We start from the raw sequence: 14,398 nt of genomic DNA on the forward strand, positions 1-14,398 counted from the left end.
CTCTCACCTCCTCCATCACTATCCGGTACGCTGCTGCCACTGCCAAGGACACGGGCAAACTGCAGTGTATAATTTGCTCTACTGAGAGGGTGATTGGCTGCAACCTGCCATCTCTCCGGGACCTGTACGCCTCAAGGACACTGAGGTGAGCAGGAAAGATCATTGTCGACCCCTCCCACCTAGGCCATGGTCTCTTCAAAACACTCCCCTCTGGCAAGGGGTTAAGGTCTATACAAACCAGAACCTCGCATGCCACAAGCACAGCTTCTTCCCTACAGCAGTAGGCCTTTCTAACAAGCCCCTAGATGCCCACAGATAATGACACTGCCCTCCACCTGCCCTCCACCCCCTTTGACCCTCTCCACTCCACGACATGACATGCACCTATATACATGCACACACACTCTCACATGCACAAACAAAGTGCAATATATCTATCTGCCCAACTGTACCCTCTGTATATGGACACTTTGCAAAAAGCCCATACTACCCTGTAAATAACTCTTATTCTACTACAACATCTCAGTCAGTAAATAACTTCTTATTTAAAAATTCTCATTTAACATTTTATAAATACAGTACTTGCCATATTCCCAGTGTTTCCACATTACTGCACCTTATTTCACCGATTTTTATTTTGCCTTGTAGATATATTTTATTATTATATTTTATTCTTCTTCTAACTTTTACCTTACTGTTGCTGTTAATTTTGCCCTCAGTTCTTCTGGATACACACAATAGATATGTTTCATCACTCAACTGACTGCAGGTATCCCCACCCTTATAAACAATGCAGTACAACTGTACAAACAGTACAGTACAAAGGTACAGTAGAGTTTCGCCGTGAGGCACTGTGTTGTACTATTTATAAGGGGTGGGGATACCTGCAGTCAGATTAGACTGAAGATGTCACTTAGTTGAGTGATGAAATGTATCTGTCAATAAATGTTGTATCCAGATGAACTGATTTAACCTTCTTTGAAAATCAACTTAACAGTTTCTGTGTCGATGTCTTGTCCGAGCAAGAACGGCTCTCATAGTTTAGATTGATAGATAGATTGTTTATTAGCCACACGATTGAGGCCGGGGGAATTTTTTTTCAGTGCAGTACGTTAAAACTGCAGCACAATACATACATAGACAACAGCTGACACTCTGCATATTATCACAAAACAATTCACTGATACAGAACATATTACACAAACCACATATATTAGGTGAATGGTACATCTGCATACGTGTGCAAGTAGAGTGTGAGGAGGGGGACTAGAGGGAGGAATTCACAGTCCTGAAAGCTAGGGGAAAAAATGCTGTTTGTGAAGTGTTTAGTCTTAATGGACAGTGACCTGTAGCGCCTCCCTGAGGGCAGGAGCAGGTTTTATATGTTAATAGAGTAAAATTCTGCCTACAGTGTCTCTGTGTTTTATTGAACTTTGGAGTCGAGCTCTGGAGGAGGCGTAGAGTATATGTATATCACAGTCATATCAAACCAATGAAGTTGTTACTGTAAATCCATAGTGTTTTAACAAAACCATAATATGATCACCTTCTGTGTAGTAAGACCAAACCATAACAGTACCAATGTAGAAATGTTCGGGGCGTCCGGGGTAGTGTAGCGGTCTATTCCATTGCCTACCAACACGGGGATCGCCGGTTCAAATCCCCATATTACCTGTGGCTTGGCCAGGCATCCGTACAGATACAATTGGTCGTATCTGCGGGTGGGAAGCTGGATGTGGGTATGTGTCCTGGTTGCTGCACTAACGCCTCCTCTGGTCGGTCGGGGTGCCTGTTCAAGGGGGAGGGGGAACTGGGGGAATGACCTGATCCTCCCATGCGCAACGCCCCCCTGGCGAAACTCCTCACCATCAGGTGAAAAGAAGCGGCTGGCGACTCCAAATGTATCAGAGGAGGCATGTGGTACTCTGCAGCCCTCCCTTGATTGGCAGAGGGGGTGGAGCGGCACAGAAGAGAGGGGTAATTGGCCAGCTACAATTGGGGAGAAAAAATCCACAAAAAAAGGAATGTTCAAACAGTCTACCACACGTACCATGATGTTGAGATGTTAGCTGTTGAAGACTGATCTTTTAGATTTTCCCCAAGCTGGGTACTGAGCAGTGTGTCCTTGGATGTTTTTTAGCATTTGATGTTGCATTCTTGTAATATCCTGCTTACCACATCTGTGTATTTTTTTTTTACCTCTGTGAAGTGTAACTTTGTAGTTTTACCATTAAGTCCAAAGTCCAAATCTCTCTGTCCCTTTGATATTATTCCTCAGACTCTGATGTGGCAAGTTTCGATGGCAGGAGCAGCCTGCTCTACAGATGGAGCCTTAGGCCAAGGCAGACGGACAGAGAGGTCATTTCTTTCAAGTTTAAAACCCCAAGAAATTCTGGGATACTCCTCCATGCAGAAGGACAAAGACAACTCAGCCTTACTATGGAATTGGAGAGAGGAAAGCTACTGCTGCTGCTCAGACGAGGTACAACAATAACACCCTGAATGGTCCTAACAGATAATAATTTGAACTGATATAGTATTAGGCATAACACTAACTATGTCCTATTACATACATACATACACACACACATATATATACATATACACACACACACACATATACATACATACACACACACACACACACACACACACACACACACACACACAGATGGTTAACAAGTTAAAGGAAAAACCTGAATGCCTGACCCCTACAGTGAGGGAGTCTATTGTGGAAATTGCCTGCAAACACTCAAGACTCAGAAATAATTACACAAAGCAGTCGTGGTTGATGAAATATATAAGTTGAATTGCGTGCAATAGGAGAATGCAAGCAGTGGGTGAACTTACTTCATTCTCACTGAACCAAAAGGGTTATCTCCCTTATATTTCCTTTTCCTTAGACAAAGAAAGGTCTGACTATTGGTCAACAAGCCATACCTTTCCCTATACCTCACACCATAGGTCACTTTAAACATCTGGTCATCGCCAGTTAAGGGGACTAATATAATTATAAGGAACTGTGAGTTAAACAGGGAAGATGGGAGAGAAGATAACACCCATCCCTCATTATAGTCATTCCTTACTCCTCTCAGGGAAATTCACAAGACCCTTCTTTAAAGCAGATATGACCAACAGGCACAGAGGATCAAATACACAAGGAATAAGTAATATCTCTTAATGCTTTATGCGTGGGGGCTCTGTTATGTGGTGGGGGGCATTTTCTTGAAATGGTTTGGGTGCACTTGTCCCCTTAGAGGGAAGGGTCATGAAAATCGATGCAAAGTTATTCTAAGTGATCACCTTTATCCTATGGTGAAACATTTCTATCCTGATGGGAGTGTTCAAGTCCAGTCGAGTCAACTTTATTTGTATACCCCATTATCACAAATTACAAATTTGCCTCAGGGGGCTTTACACCTGTCAACAACAACATCGTGTCCTTAGACCCTCGCATTGGATAAGGAACAACTCCCTAAAAAAACAAAAAAATAAAACCCCACAGGGAGAAAAAATAGGAAGAAACCTCAGGGAGAGCAACAAAAGAGGGATCTCTGTCCCAAGATGGACAGACGTGCAATAATGGATGTGTTTACCCAATTTACAGAATACAATATTGAAAGAGGATAACAGAATTATAATGGAATTATAAAATATATGAAGAATATGATGAGGAGGATGCCAAGCAGTGTCCAGACGCCAACAGAACAGCCCAGGACCTGAGCCACGTGACCACCATCACCATGTAAAAAAAAAAAAAAAATTAGTCACGCATCTTAGTGAGAGGATATAACATTAAAACAAGATAACAAAATTATATGGATTTATAAGATACATAAAAAGAAAATGTGATCACATCACATCACATCACAACACATCACATCACATCACAGAATGGTTTCTTCCAGGGTGACAGTGCCCCCATTCACAGGACACGAGGGGTCACTGAATGGTTTGATGATGATGAAAATTATGTAAATCATATGCTGTGGCCTTCACAGTCACCACATCTCCACCCAGTTGAACACCTACGGGAGATTTTGGACCAACATGTTAGACAGCGCTCTCCACCACCATCATCAAAACACCAAATGAGGGACTATGTTTTGAAGGAATGGCATCCATCCCTCCAGTAGAGTTCAGAGACTTGACAAGGAGCACTGAAGCTGTTCTGGAGGCTCCTGGTGGCCCAACACCTTACTAACACACTTTATGTTTGGTTTTCTTTAATTTGTCATGTCTGTATGTGTGTACACTTACAAATACTGATAGCTATTTGTTTAAATCTCCGTGTCAGTGCAGATAAATTAGCAACCTCTGCAAACTGCTCCCAATGCACACAGGTGCTGCAATCTTATGCAATGGCTTTAAAAGGAAGCACTCTTAAAATGAAGAAATGATTCACATCATATTTCTGCCATGACTCTTACATTTGTGTCATTCACACGAGATAGATTTAATGTCTGTTGCTGTTTTGTTGCACTTACCAATATAGCTTGATCTCAGCGATAGCATTTTGTTTTCATTGGATTTGTAAGGCAGCGTGTAGACTTATTGGAACAAAGCTTCTCTGTAAACTAGGTCTATGTAACATTATAAAAGCCTGTAACTTTAGATTGGTTTTGGTTGGGTGAAATGTCGAGCATACCTACAGTGCAACTAAATGAGTTTAAATCTTGACTCATAGTCAACTGGCCTGCTGCTTCGCTCTCCCTTTACACTGGTGATGGATGACACCCATTCACTGTAACATATGTCAAGGCAGGATTCTGTAGGACACAGTGGGATAGCACAATAAATATGATGCATGGCCTCTGTGTGTGTGCATACGTGTGTGTGTGTGTGTAAGTGTGGGTATATCGCTAAGATTACAGTATGTGTATTGTATGTGTGTGTGTGTGTTTGTAAATGTGGTTAAACCAGAGGTGTTGTCGGGCTTGCAGGCTGAGTCGTCACCATATGGCTCACCTTCCATCAGCCAGTCATCCCATCTGTCTGCTATGTCACGTCTAGCCCAGTCAAGTTTATGTGGGGAGTCTTGAATCACAGTTACAGACTCAGAGGGCTTCGCATTCACACAGTGAGACGCATGTAGATGCAGTAAACAAAAATAGATGATCCCCTCTATCCTTATACCCTCAATTTGCATGAGGACAATCTTCACGGAAAAACTTTTTTAAGGAAATATGGGAGTAATCTCAGGAAGAGTATAAGAGGGATTCCTCTCCTGGGAAGGATATCAGGAATCAGGAATCGGGAAAAATGTATTGCCATTTCTTACATGTACTTGCATACACAAAGAAACTAAATTTAGTTTCTCCCAGCTTACTTACAGCAGTGCAACACAAAAAAGACATCCAAAATTTTCCAAAAAACGGCACCACCAAAAACATACAAAAACAGAGAGAACAATGCGACAAAAAACACAAACAGTTAACAACACAGTCCACTTGGTGCAACACAGTCCAAAAAAAAAAAGACAACCAAAATAAAAAAACGTCACACGAAGACACAAACTTAGACGCAGATGTGGACAAAGACTGCATAGTCGGCACTGGGTAAGGCCGCCGCAAACGCGAGTTCGCGCCACCATCTTCCCACCCCGGAAGTGCATATGCATGTATCAGCAGTAGAGTGGGTAAGGTAGACAATGTGGCAATGAAAAAGACAATGAAAAAGTGAATGCTGGAACAGCACTGTATACAGAAACATGTACTCTTCATCTGTCTATCTGTGTCTGTGTGTCTGTCTGTGTAGCACTCATCCCATCTGTGTCACCTTACAGAGTCTGTGTCGGCTTAATGACTGAAACACTGTCTCTTAGGAATCAGAAACACTTTATTTGTCATTTCACCTCGTACTCACGCACATGAAGTGAAACGAGGTGCCGTTTCCCCCAGCCCACAGCAGTGCAACATACAGACAAAAACACATTCAAGAATTACAAGAACACACATATTCAAACTAACACATATCCAAACCAAAAAAAAAAAAAATCACTTTCCAAGGGAACAAACGCCAGCCAGGATGACTGTTGAAACCGCCAGTCTGCATGGGCTAGCAGTTAGTCTAGCCTGCCCCGATTACGCACCTTGTCAGACCGCCCTCCGTGTCTCCTCCTCGGGTGCAGCTCCAGGCAGGGGCCGTGGTCCTTGTGGCAACCGGGCGAAGCAGACCAAGCCCTCCCAGATGATCCAGCGCCAACTCTCCCAGCCAGACACCCTTGACACACCTCCCCACACTCCACACAACGACATCACAAACACCAGTCAATGCCAGGTGACGCCGCCGCTAGACTGCCCTTGGTGTTATTTGAACTGCCCGTCTGCATGGGCTAGCAGTTAGCTTAGCCTGCCTCGCTTCCGCGTCCTGTCAGACCGCCCTTGGTGTTACCTCCTCTGGTGCAGCTCCGAGCAAGGCCATGGTCCCTGGGCCCACAGCGCAGCAGACCAAGCTCTCGCAGCCGATCCAGCGCCAGCTCTCCCAGCCAACAAACTAAGGCAAAAATTTAGACACAGATGTGGACGAAGACACTGCACTGATGGCACTGGGTGAGGCCGCCGCAAATGTGAACTCTCACCGCCATCTTCCCACAATCGGCATTGGGTGAGGCTGCTGTGAATTTGAATTCGCACTGCCATCTTTCCACACCGGAAGCGGATGATAACTATGTCCCCTTAAACAAAGCCCGTTCTCCCTTAAAGGCTGCGTCTTGGTGTAGACCGTCGCCTTACTGAGAAAACTAAAGCCACTAAGAAAGCTACTGAGACAATTAAAGCCATCCATTGTTTTGATAGGAAGGAGACTGGGAGTTGGTCTGCTCATGCTGTGAGGGACCCAGGCTGAAAATGAAAACCCTTCTCCGTCACCACCCTTTCTCTCTCTTTCTCTCTCCATCATTCTCTCTCTCACCCTACTTAAGATCTATGCCTCTCCTCACCTGACTCCCTTTATTTTTACTTTGCTCATCTTTTCTCTTTATTGTTGGTATTTGTCATGGGTTATCTCCCCCAAATCTCTTCTTTATTCTTTCATTTTGTCATCAGAAGGAGCCATTTGCCTTTTATGCAATTGCATTGTCATCATTTCTCCCTCTAGTTTTCTCTCTCTCTCTCTCTTTCTCTTCTCTTCTTACATTTTATGTGTCCTCTGTCCCCATTCTTTTTTATGTAAGCCTTTCACTTCAGTTCCCTACAATGCTTTCTCTACTGTTGCCCTTACTTATTGGCCATTAGTCTTTTCAGTTGGTTGAGCTTCATCTGCCTACTGCTACATGTTTTTCAATCTCTATTTTTTCTCTTTCTTTCCCTTTATCTATTGACATGTGTAATTTAGGCCAATGGCTTTGTGCAACATCCCTAAATTAAGGCATGGTCCAGTCAACACACACACACACACACACACACACACACACACACACACACACACACACACTCTAGACTGACTCACAGCAGACTGCATTCTCTTTATGAGGCAACCCTCTGTAACAGAGGGTTCGACTCAAACAACAGCAGTGTCCCAGTTTAAAAACGTCAGTTGTTAAAGACTTGCCGTGTTTCAGATCTTTTTTTATCATTTCCAAACTCTTTCTTGTTCAGTTTATCAGATTATCTGTCATGTCAAGTTTTACCATCAGCCGAGCTAGCTGGAACATACAAGGACTTGGTCTGACGCTCACATGATGAACACGCAAGGACACATCATGACATTTTAAAGTAGACAAGCTCATGTTAGAGTTTCTAAAAGAGAACATCTAATAATCTTACAGTATTCAGGGACATCCAAGTAGGCAAGGAAGTAAAGGGAATTAGGAAATAACATCTTTCGCAATAAATGCAAAAAAGTAAAAAACAAAAATTTTGATAAGTAAACTGCAGACAGTGTCCCTCATTAAAAAAACACCAGATTGTTGTCATGTTAAGTGTAAGTGGAATGTGAATATACACAAAGTGTATTTATTGTACATTAGTGATGCCAGTGGGGTGTGGTTCCAAACCATTAGACTTACCAAATTGGATCCAGTCTATAAGATATATGATTGTCTGATGCTTTCTTTCAGTTGCAAGACATGCTGCACCTTAAATATTTCCATGTCCTTCAGGTAACTGTGATATTTCGTACATTTTGAAAGGTCATAATAATAATAATAATAAAAAAGAAAAAAAACAGCGTGGGGTATGAACTCATATGGCTATTGGATTAGAGCACACGGCTGTTTTACCCTGATGGGAGGACTAGAGAATAATGATCACAGTCCATCCATCCATCAAGCGCTCTCGTTATTTATTTATTTAACCCCCCCTTTTTTTTCTCTCCCTAATTGTATCTGCCAATTACCCCACTCTTCTGAGCCATCCCGGTCGCTCCTCCACCCCCTCTGCCGATCAGGGGAGGGCTGCAGACTACCACATGTCTCCTCCGATACGTGTGGCGTCGCCAGCTGCTTCTTTTCACCTGACAGTAAGGAGTTTCACCAGGGGGACGTAGTGCGTGGGAGGATCCTGCTATTTCCCTCAGTTCCCCCTGCCCACCATGAACAGGTGCCCAACCGACCAGAGGAGGCACTAGTGCAGTGACCAGGACACATGCCCACATCTGGCTTCCCACTCGCAGACACGGCCAATTGTGCATGTAGGGTCGCCCGACTAAGCCGGAGGTAACAAGGGGATTCGAACCCGAGATCCCCGTGTTGGTAGGCAACAGAATAGACCTCCACACCACCCGGATGCCCCTCTGTCTCATTATTAAATGTGCTGCACACTGGGCAATATTTACATTTAGGGTGCTGCAGTCAGTCTAATGCTGTTCTTTTATAAGGCATTGTAATTGATTCAACCAGAGCGTAATGTTGTCTTTCTATCATTCTCACCCCTCTTAGTTTAACCGTCAGTAGTGTTTCAGGTATTCATCGTTTTCTTTTCTCCGTTGTTGTGAGATGTTCCTAGAAAGCCCCTCTAGTTGTCTGTCTCTCTCAACAGCAGTTTGTTTTTCTTCTTCGTATTTTTCTCCTACTTTCGAGTGCTTTTACCACTTTTGTAAACAATCTAAACCTGAACCAGAATTACCTTAGTTTGCTGATCTTAGTTGATTTTTTTAGTCACTTTATGTGTTTAGGTGTCCTTGTCCTTGATAGTAACCTGTAGCTTCTAACAGCAGACAGCTCATTCCGTTCTGTTTGCCCGCTGCTGTCTAAACGACTGAAATAAACAGGCTGACTCATAAAGATTTATGTCTGCTCAAGAAAAAAGAAATCTACAATATCCTCTCTGCTTAACATTTATCACAAGTCTGCTTACCATTCTGTGGTCCACAGTCTTCTAAATCTGCCCAATTCTTTACTGTCACTGCAATAATTTTAGGAGGTAAACATACCGGGGATTGGTGTGTTCTGCCCCGGTGCATTCTGGGTAAGGAGCACTGAGCATAGCAGACATACTAAAGAAGCACAGTGGCACTATGAATGTGCAGTATGTGTCCTGGCCAGTGGTAGCCAGCACCACTTATCTGCCAAGCATTGACACGCAAACACTGTTAAAATGTGTTTTTGTCGTCATCTGTCACTGGAGTGGCACTTCCATTTTATGATATAAATGATAATTTTATTTACACACATCCCTAAATGTCTTACAGTTAAGACAAACAACTGTCAGAAACAAGGAAAGGAGAGAAATTGATTGCATACAAATGCAGACGCACACAATTGCACACATATGCAGTATACACACACACACACACACACACACACACACACACACACACACACACACACACACACAGGGCTGTGTATTTATACGGGGAGTTAGGTCAGAAAGGTTGCAGGCATTGGAAAATCTGCATCCTTCAGAACAACAAACAACCAGAAAGTTTAAAGTCCACAAAGCAATACAGAATTCTTGACTCCTAGCCTTGCAAAGACAAAATTTGGCACACTGTGTAAAGTGGACAAGCTGCATACAAACAATAGAAAGCTGGTACTGACATTTCGAGAAGTTCCCTCACCTTGATTTGTTCAGAACTGCAGAGTGAGGGAATAAACAAAAGGACCGAGAAGAAAAAGAAAAGATGGAGAGCGCAGGTTTTATTCAATACATTTTGAGGCCAGACTTCAGTTTGCGGTCTACTCGTGAGTCGGTTCAGAGATTGTACATTTTGCCTGCCTGGGGCTAATTGTGTTTACAGATAGCGCTGAGCCAGAACGAAGTGCTGAAACAATTACAACAGTCTTTCCAGTGATAAGAACTGTCATTGTCCTCCTCCCTAATCTGATTTGGTGTCACAGCGGACAGCCATAATGGCACAGCAGACAAGATATGATGAGGCGATATTGACTTGTTGGAGATGTCTGAAATATAAGAATACTGTAAGCCAGCGTTCAACATGGCCTCCAAATGTTAAGACATGCATATCCATTCATACTCCACTCAACATTAACAATAGAAACTGTTGATTTTAGCAAATAACGCTATTATTTCAGTCTTTTACTAAGTCCTCCAAAGGAGGTTATGCTTTTGCCCTCATTTGCTGTTTGCCAGATATCTCAAAAACAGATGGATATGTTCTCATGACATTTTGTAATGTGATCCTTGAGCAGAGAAACAATTAATTAGATTTTGGTGGTGAAATATTGGGTGGTGCAGCATATTGATACCCTAGACTACCAATAACTGTTTTAATCTGTTCATGGTTTGAACCTTGATGTTGCCTCTTGCAGGGAGCATTATTGGCAACGCTGCTGGGTGAGCGGGTGGGGGTGGGGGGCAGTTGGGGTAATATGTCCTGACTTTGTGTTTAGTGACTCCTACATATGTTGGAGAGCCTGTTCAGCTGCAGGTAGATCTGGAGGAAATAGTGTGATCCATCAAACATCCATCCTTCCATCCATTATCCAAACCACTTATCCTGCTCTCAGGGTCACGGGGATGCTGGAGCCTATCCCAGCAGTCATTGGGTGGCAGGCGGGGAGACACCCTGGACAAGCCACCAGTCCATCACAGAGCCAACACACACATTCACACCTAGAGACAATTTAGTACGGCCGATTCACCTGACCTACATGTCTTTGGACTGTGGGAGGAAACCGGAGCACCCGGAGGAAACCCACACAGGGAGAACATGCAAACTCATCGCAGAGGATGACCCCCAAGGTTTTTTCCCCATTTTTTTCCCCCTTAATTGTATCCAGCCAATCCGGGGAGGGTTGCGGACTACCACATGCCTCCTCCGGTACATGTGGAGTCGCCAGCCGCTTCTTTTCACCTGACAGTGAGGAGTTTTGCCAGGGGGACAGAGCGTATGGGAGGATCACGCTGTTCTGCCCAGTTCCCCCTCCCCCTGAACAGGCGCCCTGACCGACCAGAAGAGGCGCTACTGCAGCAACCAGGACACATACCCACATCTGGCTTCCCACCCGCAGACAATCCAATTGTGTCTGTAGAGACACCCGACCATACCGGAGGTAACACAGGGATTCGAACTGGTGATCCCTGTGTTGGTAGGCAACAGAATAGACCGCTACGCTACCCCGAAGCCCTGCAGATTCTACTTTTCTGTGTACATTTTAAATATTTGTCCTGCACCTTGTCTTATTAGTTGGATGTGCAGTCAAGCCATCATTTTTTTAAATTATTTTTTTGGCCATTCAAGAGCTGCACTGGAGCACTTTGGAGCTATGTGCCTTGCTGAAGGGCACTTCAAAAGTAGTTGGTAATGGAGGGGACAGTATTGTTCAGTCACAGTTCACTGACCAGGTTTTTTTTCCTCTTGCTGAGTCCCGAATTCACACCGACAGTATTGGAATCACATGTTTTGCTTCTCCAGCCATCAGTCTTTCTGTAGGAGACTTCTGATCTCACAAGGCAGCTTTCTTCTCCTCTGCCTCAGAAAGAGAAGGAGATGGATAGATGGATATATAGATGGATGGATGGATCTCTCTCGCTCTTCCTCACTCTCCCTCGCTCTCTCTCTCTCTCTCCCTCCCTCTCCAGCTTTGTCTCTTTTATCTCTCACTGTGAGTGGTCTGTCCCATTAATCTGTGTCAGTAGTGCTCTTATTTGTTCATAAGTTCATCCACTAGACCTCTCTCATAATTTCCTCTCTCATGCTGTACATGAGCTCGGTCCAGCCGCCTCAAAGACAGTTTTTACCCCTCACAAGGTCAGAATAAAGAACAGTGGGCGCCTTACATAACTTTCATTTATTATTTTGTGGGATTTCTTATTTATTGTTTCTGTTATTAATTATTTTCATCGTATATAGTTTTTAAGGGCTGAGAGAGCCAGAGCATGTGCATTTCATTGCATTGGAAGGAGCGTGGTATTTTTTATATGTACCTGATAATAAAGTGAAACTTGAACTTGTGCATTCGCCATGGCTGCATTCAAACAACTCATTGTTATAAATAGGATATCAGGACACACAGGAACAAAATCTGGATAGGTGGAGATAGGTGGACAGGTGACAAGCTAGTTGGGTTGTGTCACCCTTTCAGTGAGAGGCTAAAAGAGCATAAACAAGACAGAGTCCATGATTAGCTGAACACTTCATAGTAAACTGACTTGACGGGTTACAGTAGTTCAAATTTCTACGGTATTGTTACCTCCGGCTTGGTCGGGTGTCCCTGCAGACACAATTGGCTGTGTCTGTAGGTGGGAAGCCAGATGTGGGTATGTGTCCTGGCCGCTGCACCAGCGCCTCCTCTGGTTGGTCAGGGCACCTGTCCAGGGGGGGAGGAGGAACTGGGGGGAATAGCGTGATCCTGTCATGTGCTACGTCCCTCTGGCGAAAGTCCTCACTGTCAGGTGAAAAGAAGCAGCTGGCGACTCCACATGTATTGGAGGAGGCATGTGGTAGTCTGCAGCCCTCCCGGGATTGGCAGACGGGATGGAGCAGCGGCCAGGGTGGCTCAGAAGAGTGGAGTAATTGGCTGGAAACAATTGGGGAGAAAAAGGAGAAAAAAAATCTACTGTATGCATGTTATGTTATAAATTAGGGTTATCTGTTGAAAAGACAAATACAAGTAAAGTGACAAACAATTTAAAACATTCAATATGAAATTAATTATGGAAAACAAGTAGCACAAGGATGAATGCTAATAACAGTGCCACAAAAGAATACTTCACTTTTGTGACATTTGGATATGAGTAGTTATGAAAGGGGACATTAAAAGGAATAACAGTTGTCCAATCTTTATAGCTTCATTCTCTGATGTGTTAATGCCGCATCCAGCGTCTGAAACTGAGCAACTCTGGTAGTTAAATGGTAAATGGACTGCATTTATATAGTGCTTTTCTAGTCTACCGACCACTCAAAGTGCTTTACAGTGTATGCCTCACATTCACCCATGCACACACACACACATTCATACACTGATGGTGGAGGCTGCCATGAAAGGTGCCAACCTGCTCATCAGGAGCAGTTAAGGGTTCAGTGTCTTGCTCAAGGACACTTCGACATGCTCTCTGGAGGAGATGGGGGATCAAACCAGGAACTTTGTAATTACTACACAACCCACTCTACCTCCTGAGCCATGCCGCCCCATAACTTGAATAATTAAAGAAAGATTAGCTGCAGGAATGTTTCCATTGATGGTTGTTATCGCTGGAGAATTTGAGGAGAATGACTAGGATGCACACCTCATGAACTACATGATAAACCAGTCTGATTCCATGTTAGGACATGAGCAATCCAGCACTGACATGGTGTTCATTTCTGTATGTTGTGCATGCACCCTGCAGGCGGGTGCGCTGACATGAAATCTCCCATGTGTCTCATGAAAAATAAATAGAATAGCAGGGAAATCTGAACACACACACATTGTGTACTTTTCTCTCTTTGCATTTCTGTCTCTGTCCGCCACTCTCCCTCTTACCTTCTCTTTGTCTCTATGAAGTAGTTCCTTCACTCATCATCATCATTGGCGGTCACTCGGGTATGACCAGATGGTATGACCGTCGTCCCTCTGGGTCCTCGGGTGGGTATAGCGGCCGATCCTGGAGCCACATAATGGGAGGACACCTGTATGTGACAGCTTTTTATGTGGAGTAGCTGATGTGCCTGCAGCCATCACACGGTCCTTGGCAGGGGGTGGCCAAAGTCCAATGGCATGGAGAACCAAGACGATTGGGGACCACCCTCTGTTGCAGCCTTCGTCCACCTTCACTGCTGTTGTGACCCGGAGTCATCTTCCACCAGTTCCACTGTTGAGGTCTTCGTTGGATCACGCTTTGTCTGGAACCTCCCCCTTGACCAATCCACCTTGAGTCACCCTACCAGCAGCCACGCTCCAGACATCATAGCTCTTGGGATCATTGGTATATGCAAGCTTCTCCACCACGACAAGGTGGCAATCCAGGAGAAGTCCTTCACTCTACACTGTTATCAAATATATAATTTCTCAATG

General features: G+C 44.1%; 1 protein-coding gene across 1 annotated transcript in view; it reads left to right on the forward strand.

The window, feature by feature from the left end:
* Positions 1–14,398, forward strand: part of cntnap3 (contactin associated protein family member 3) — a 193,542-nt gene that overhangs the window by 94,219 nt on the left and 84,925 nt on the right. Inside the window, exon 5 of the mRNA XM_056293671.1 lies at positions 2,279–2,482. Coding sequence (XP_056149646.1) covers positions 2,279–2,482 — 204 coding nt within the window. The remainder of the gene's footprint in view (positions 1–2,278; positions 2,483–14,398) is intronic.

Source organism: Lampris incognitus, chromosome 14 (assembly GCF_029633865.1).
Source record: "Lampris incognitus isolate fLamInc1 chromosome 14, fLamInc1.hap2, whole genome shotgun sequence".
Lineage (NCBI taxonomy): Eukaryota > Metazoa > Chordata > Actinopteri > Lampriformes > Lampridae > Lampris > Lampris incognitus.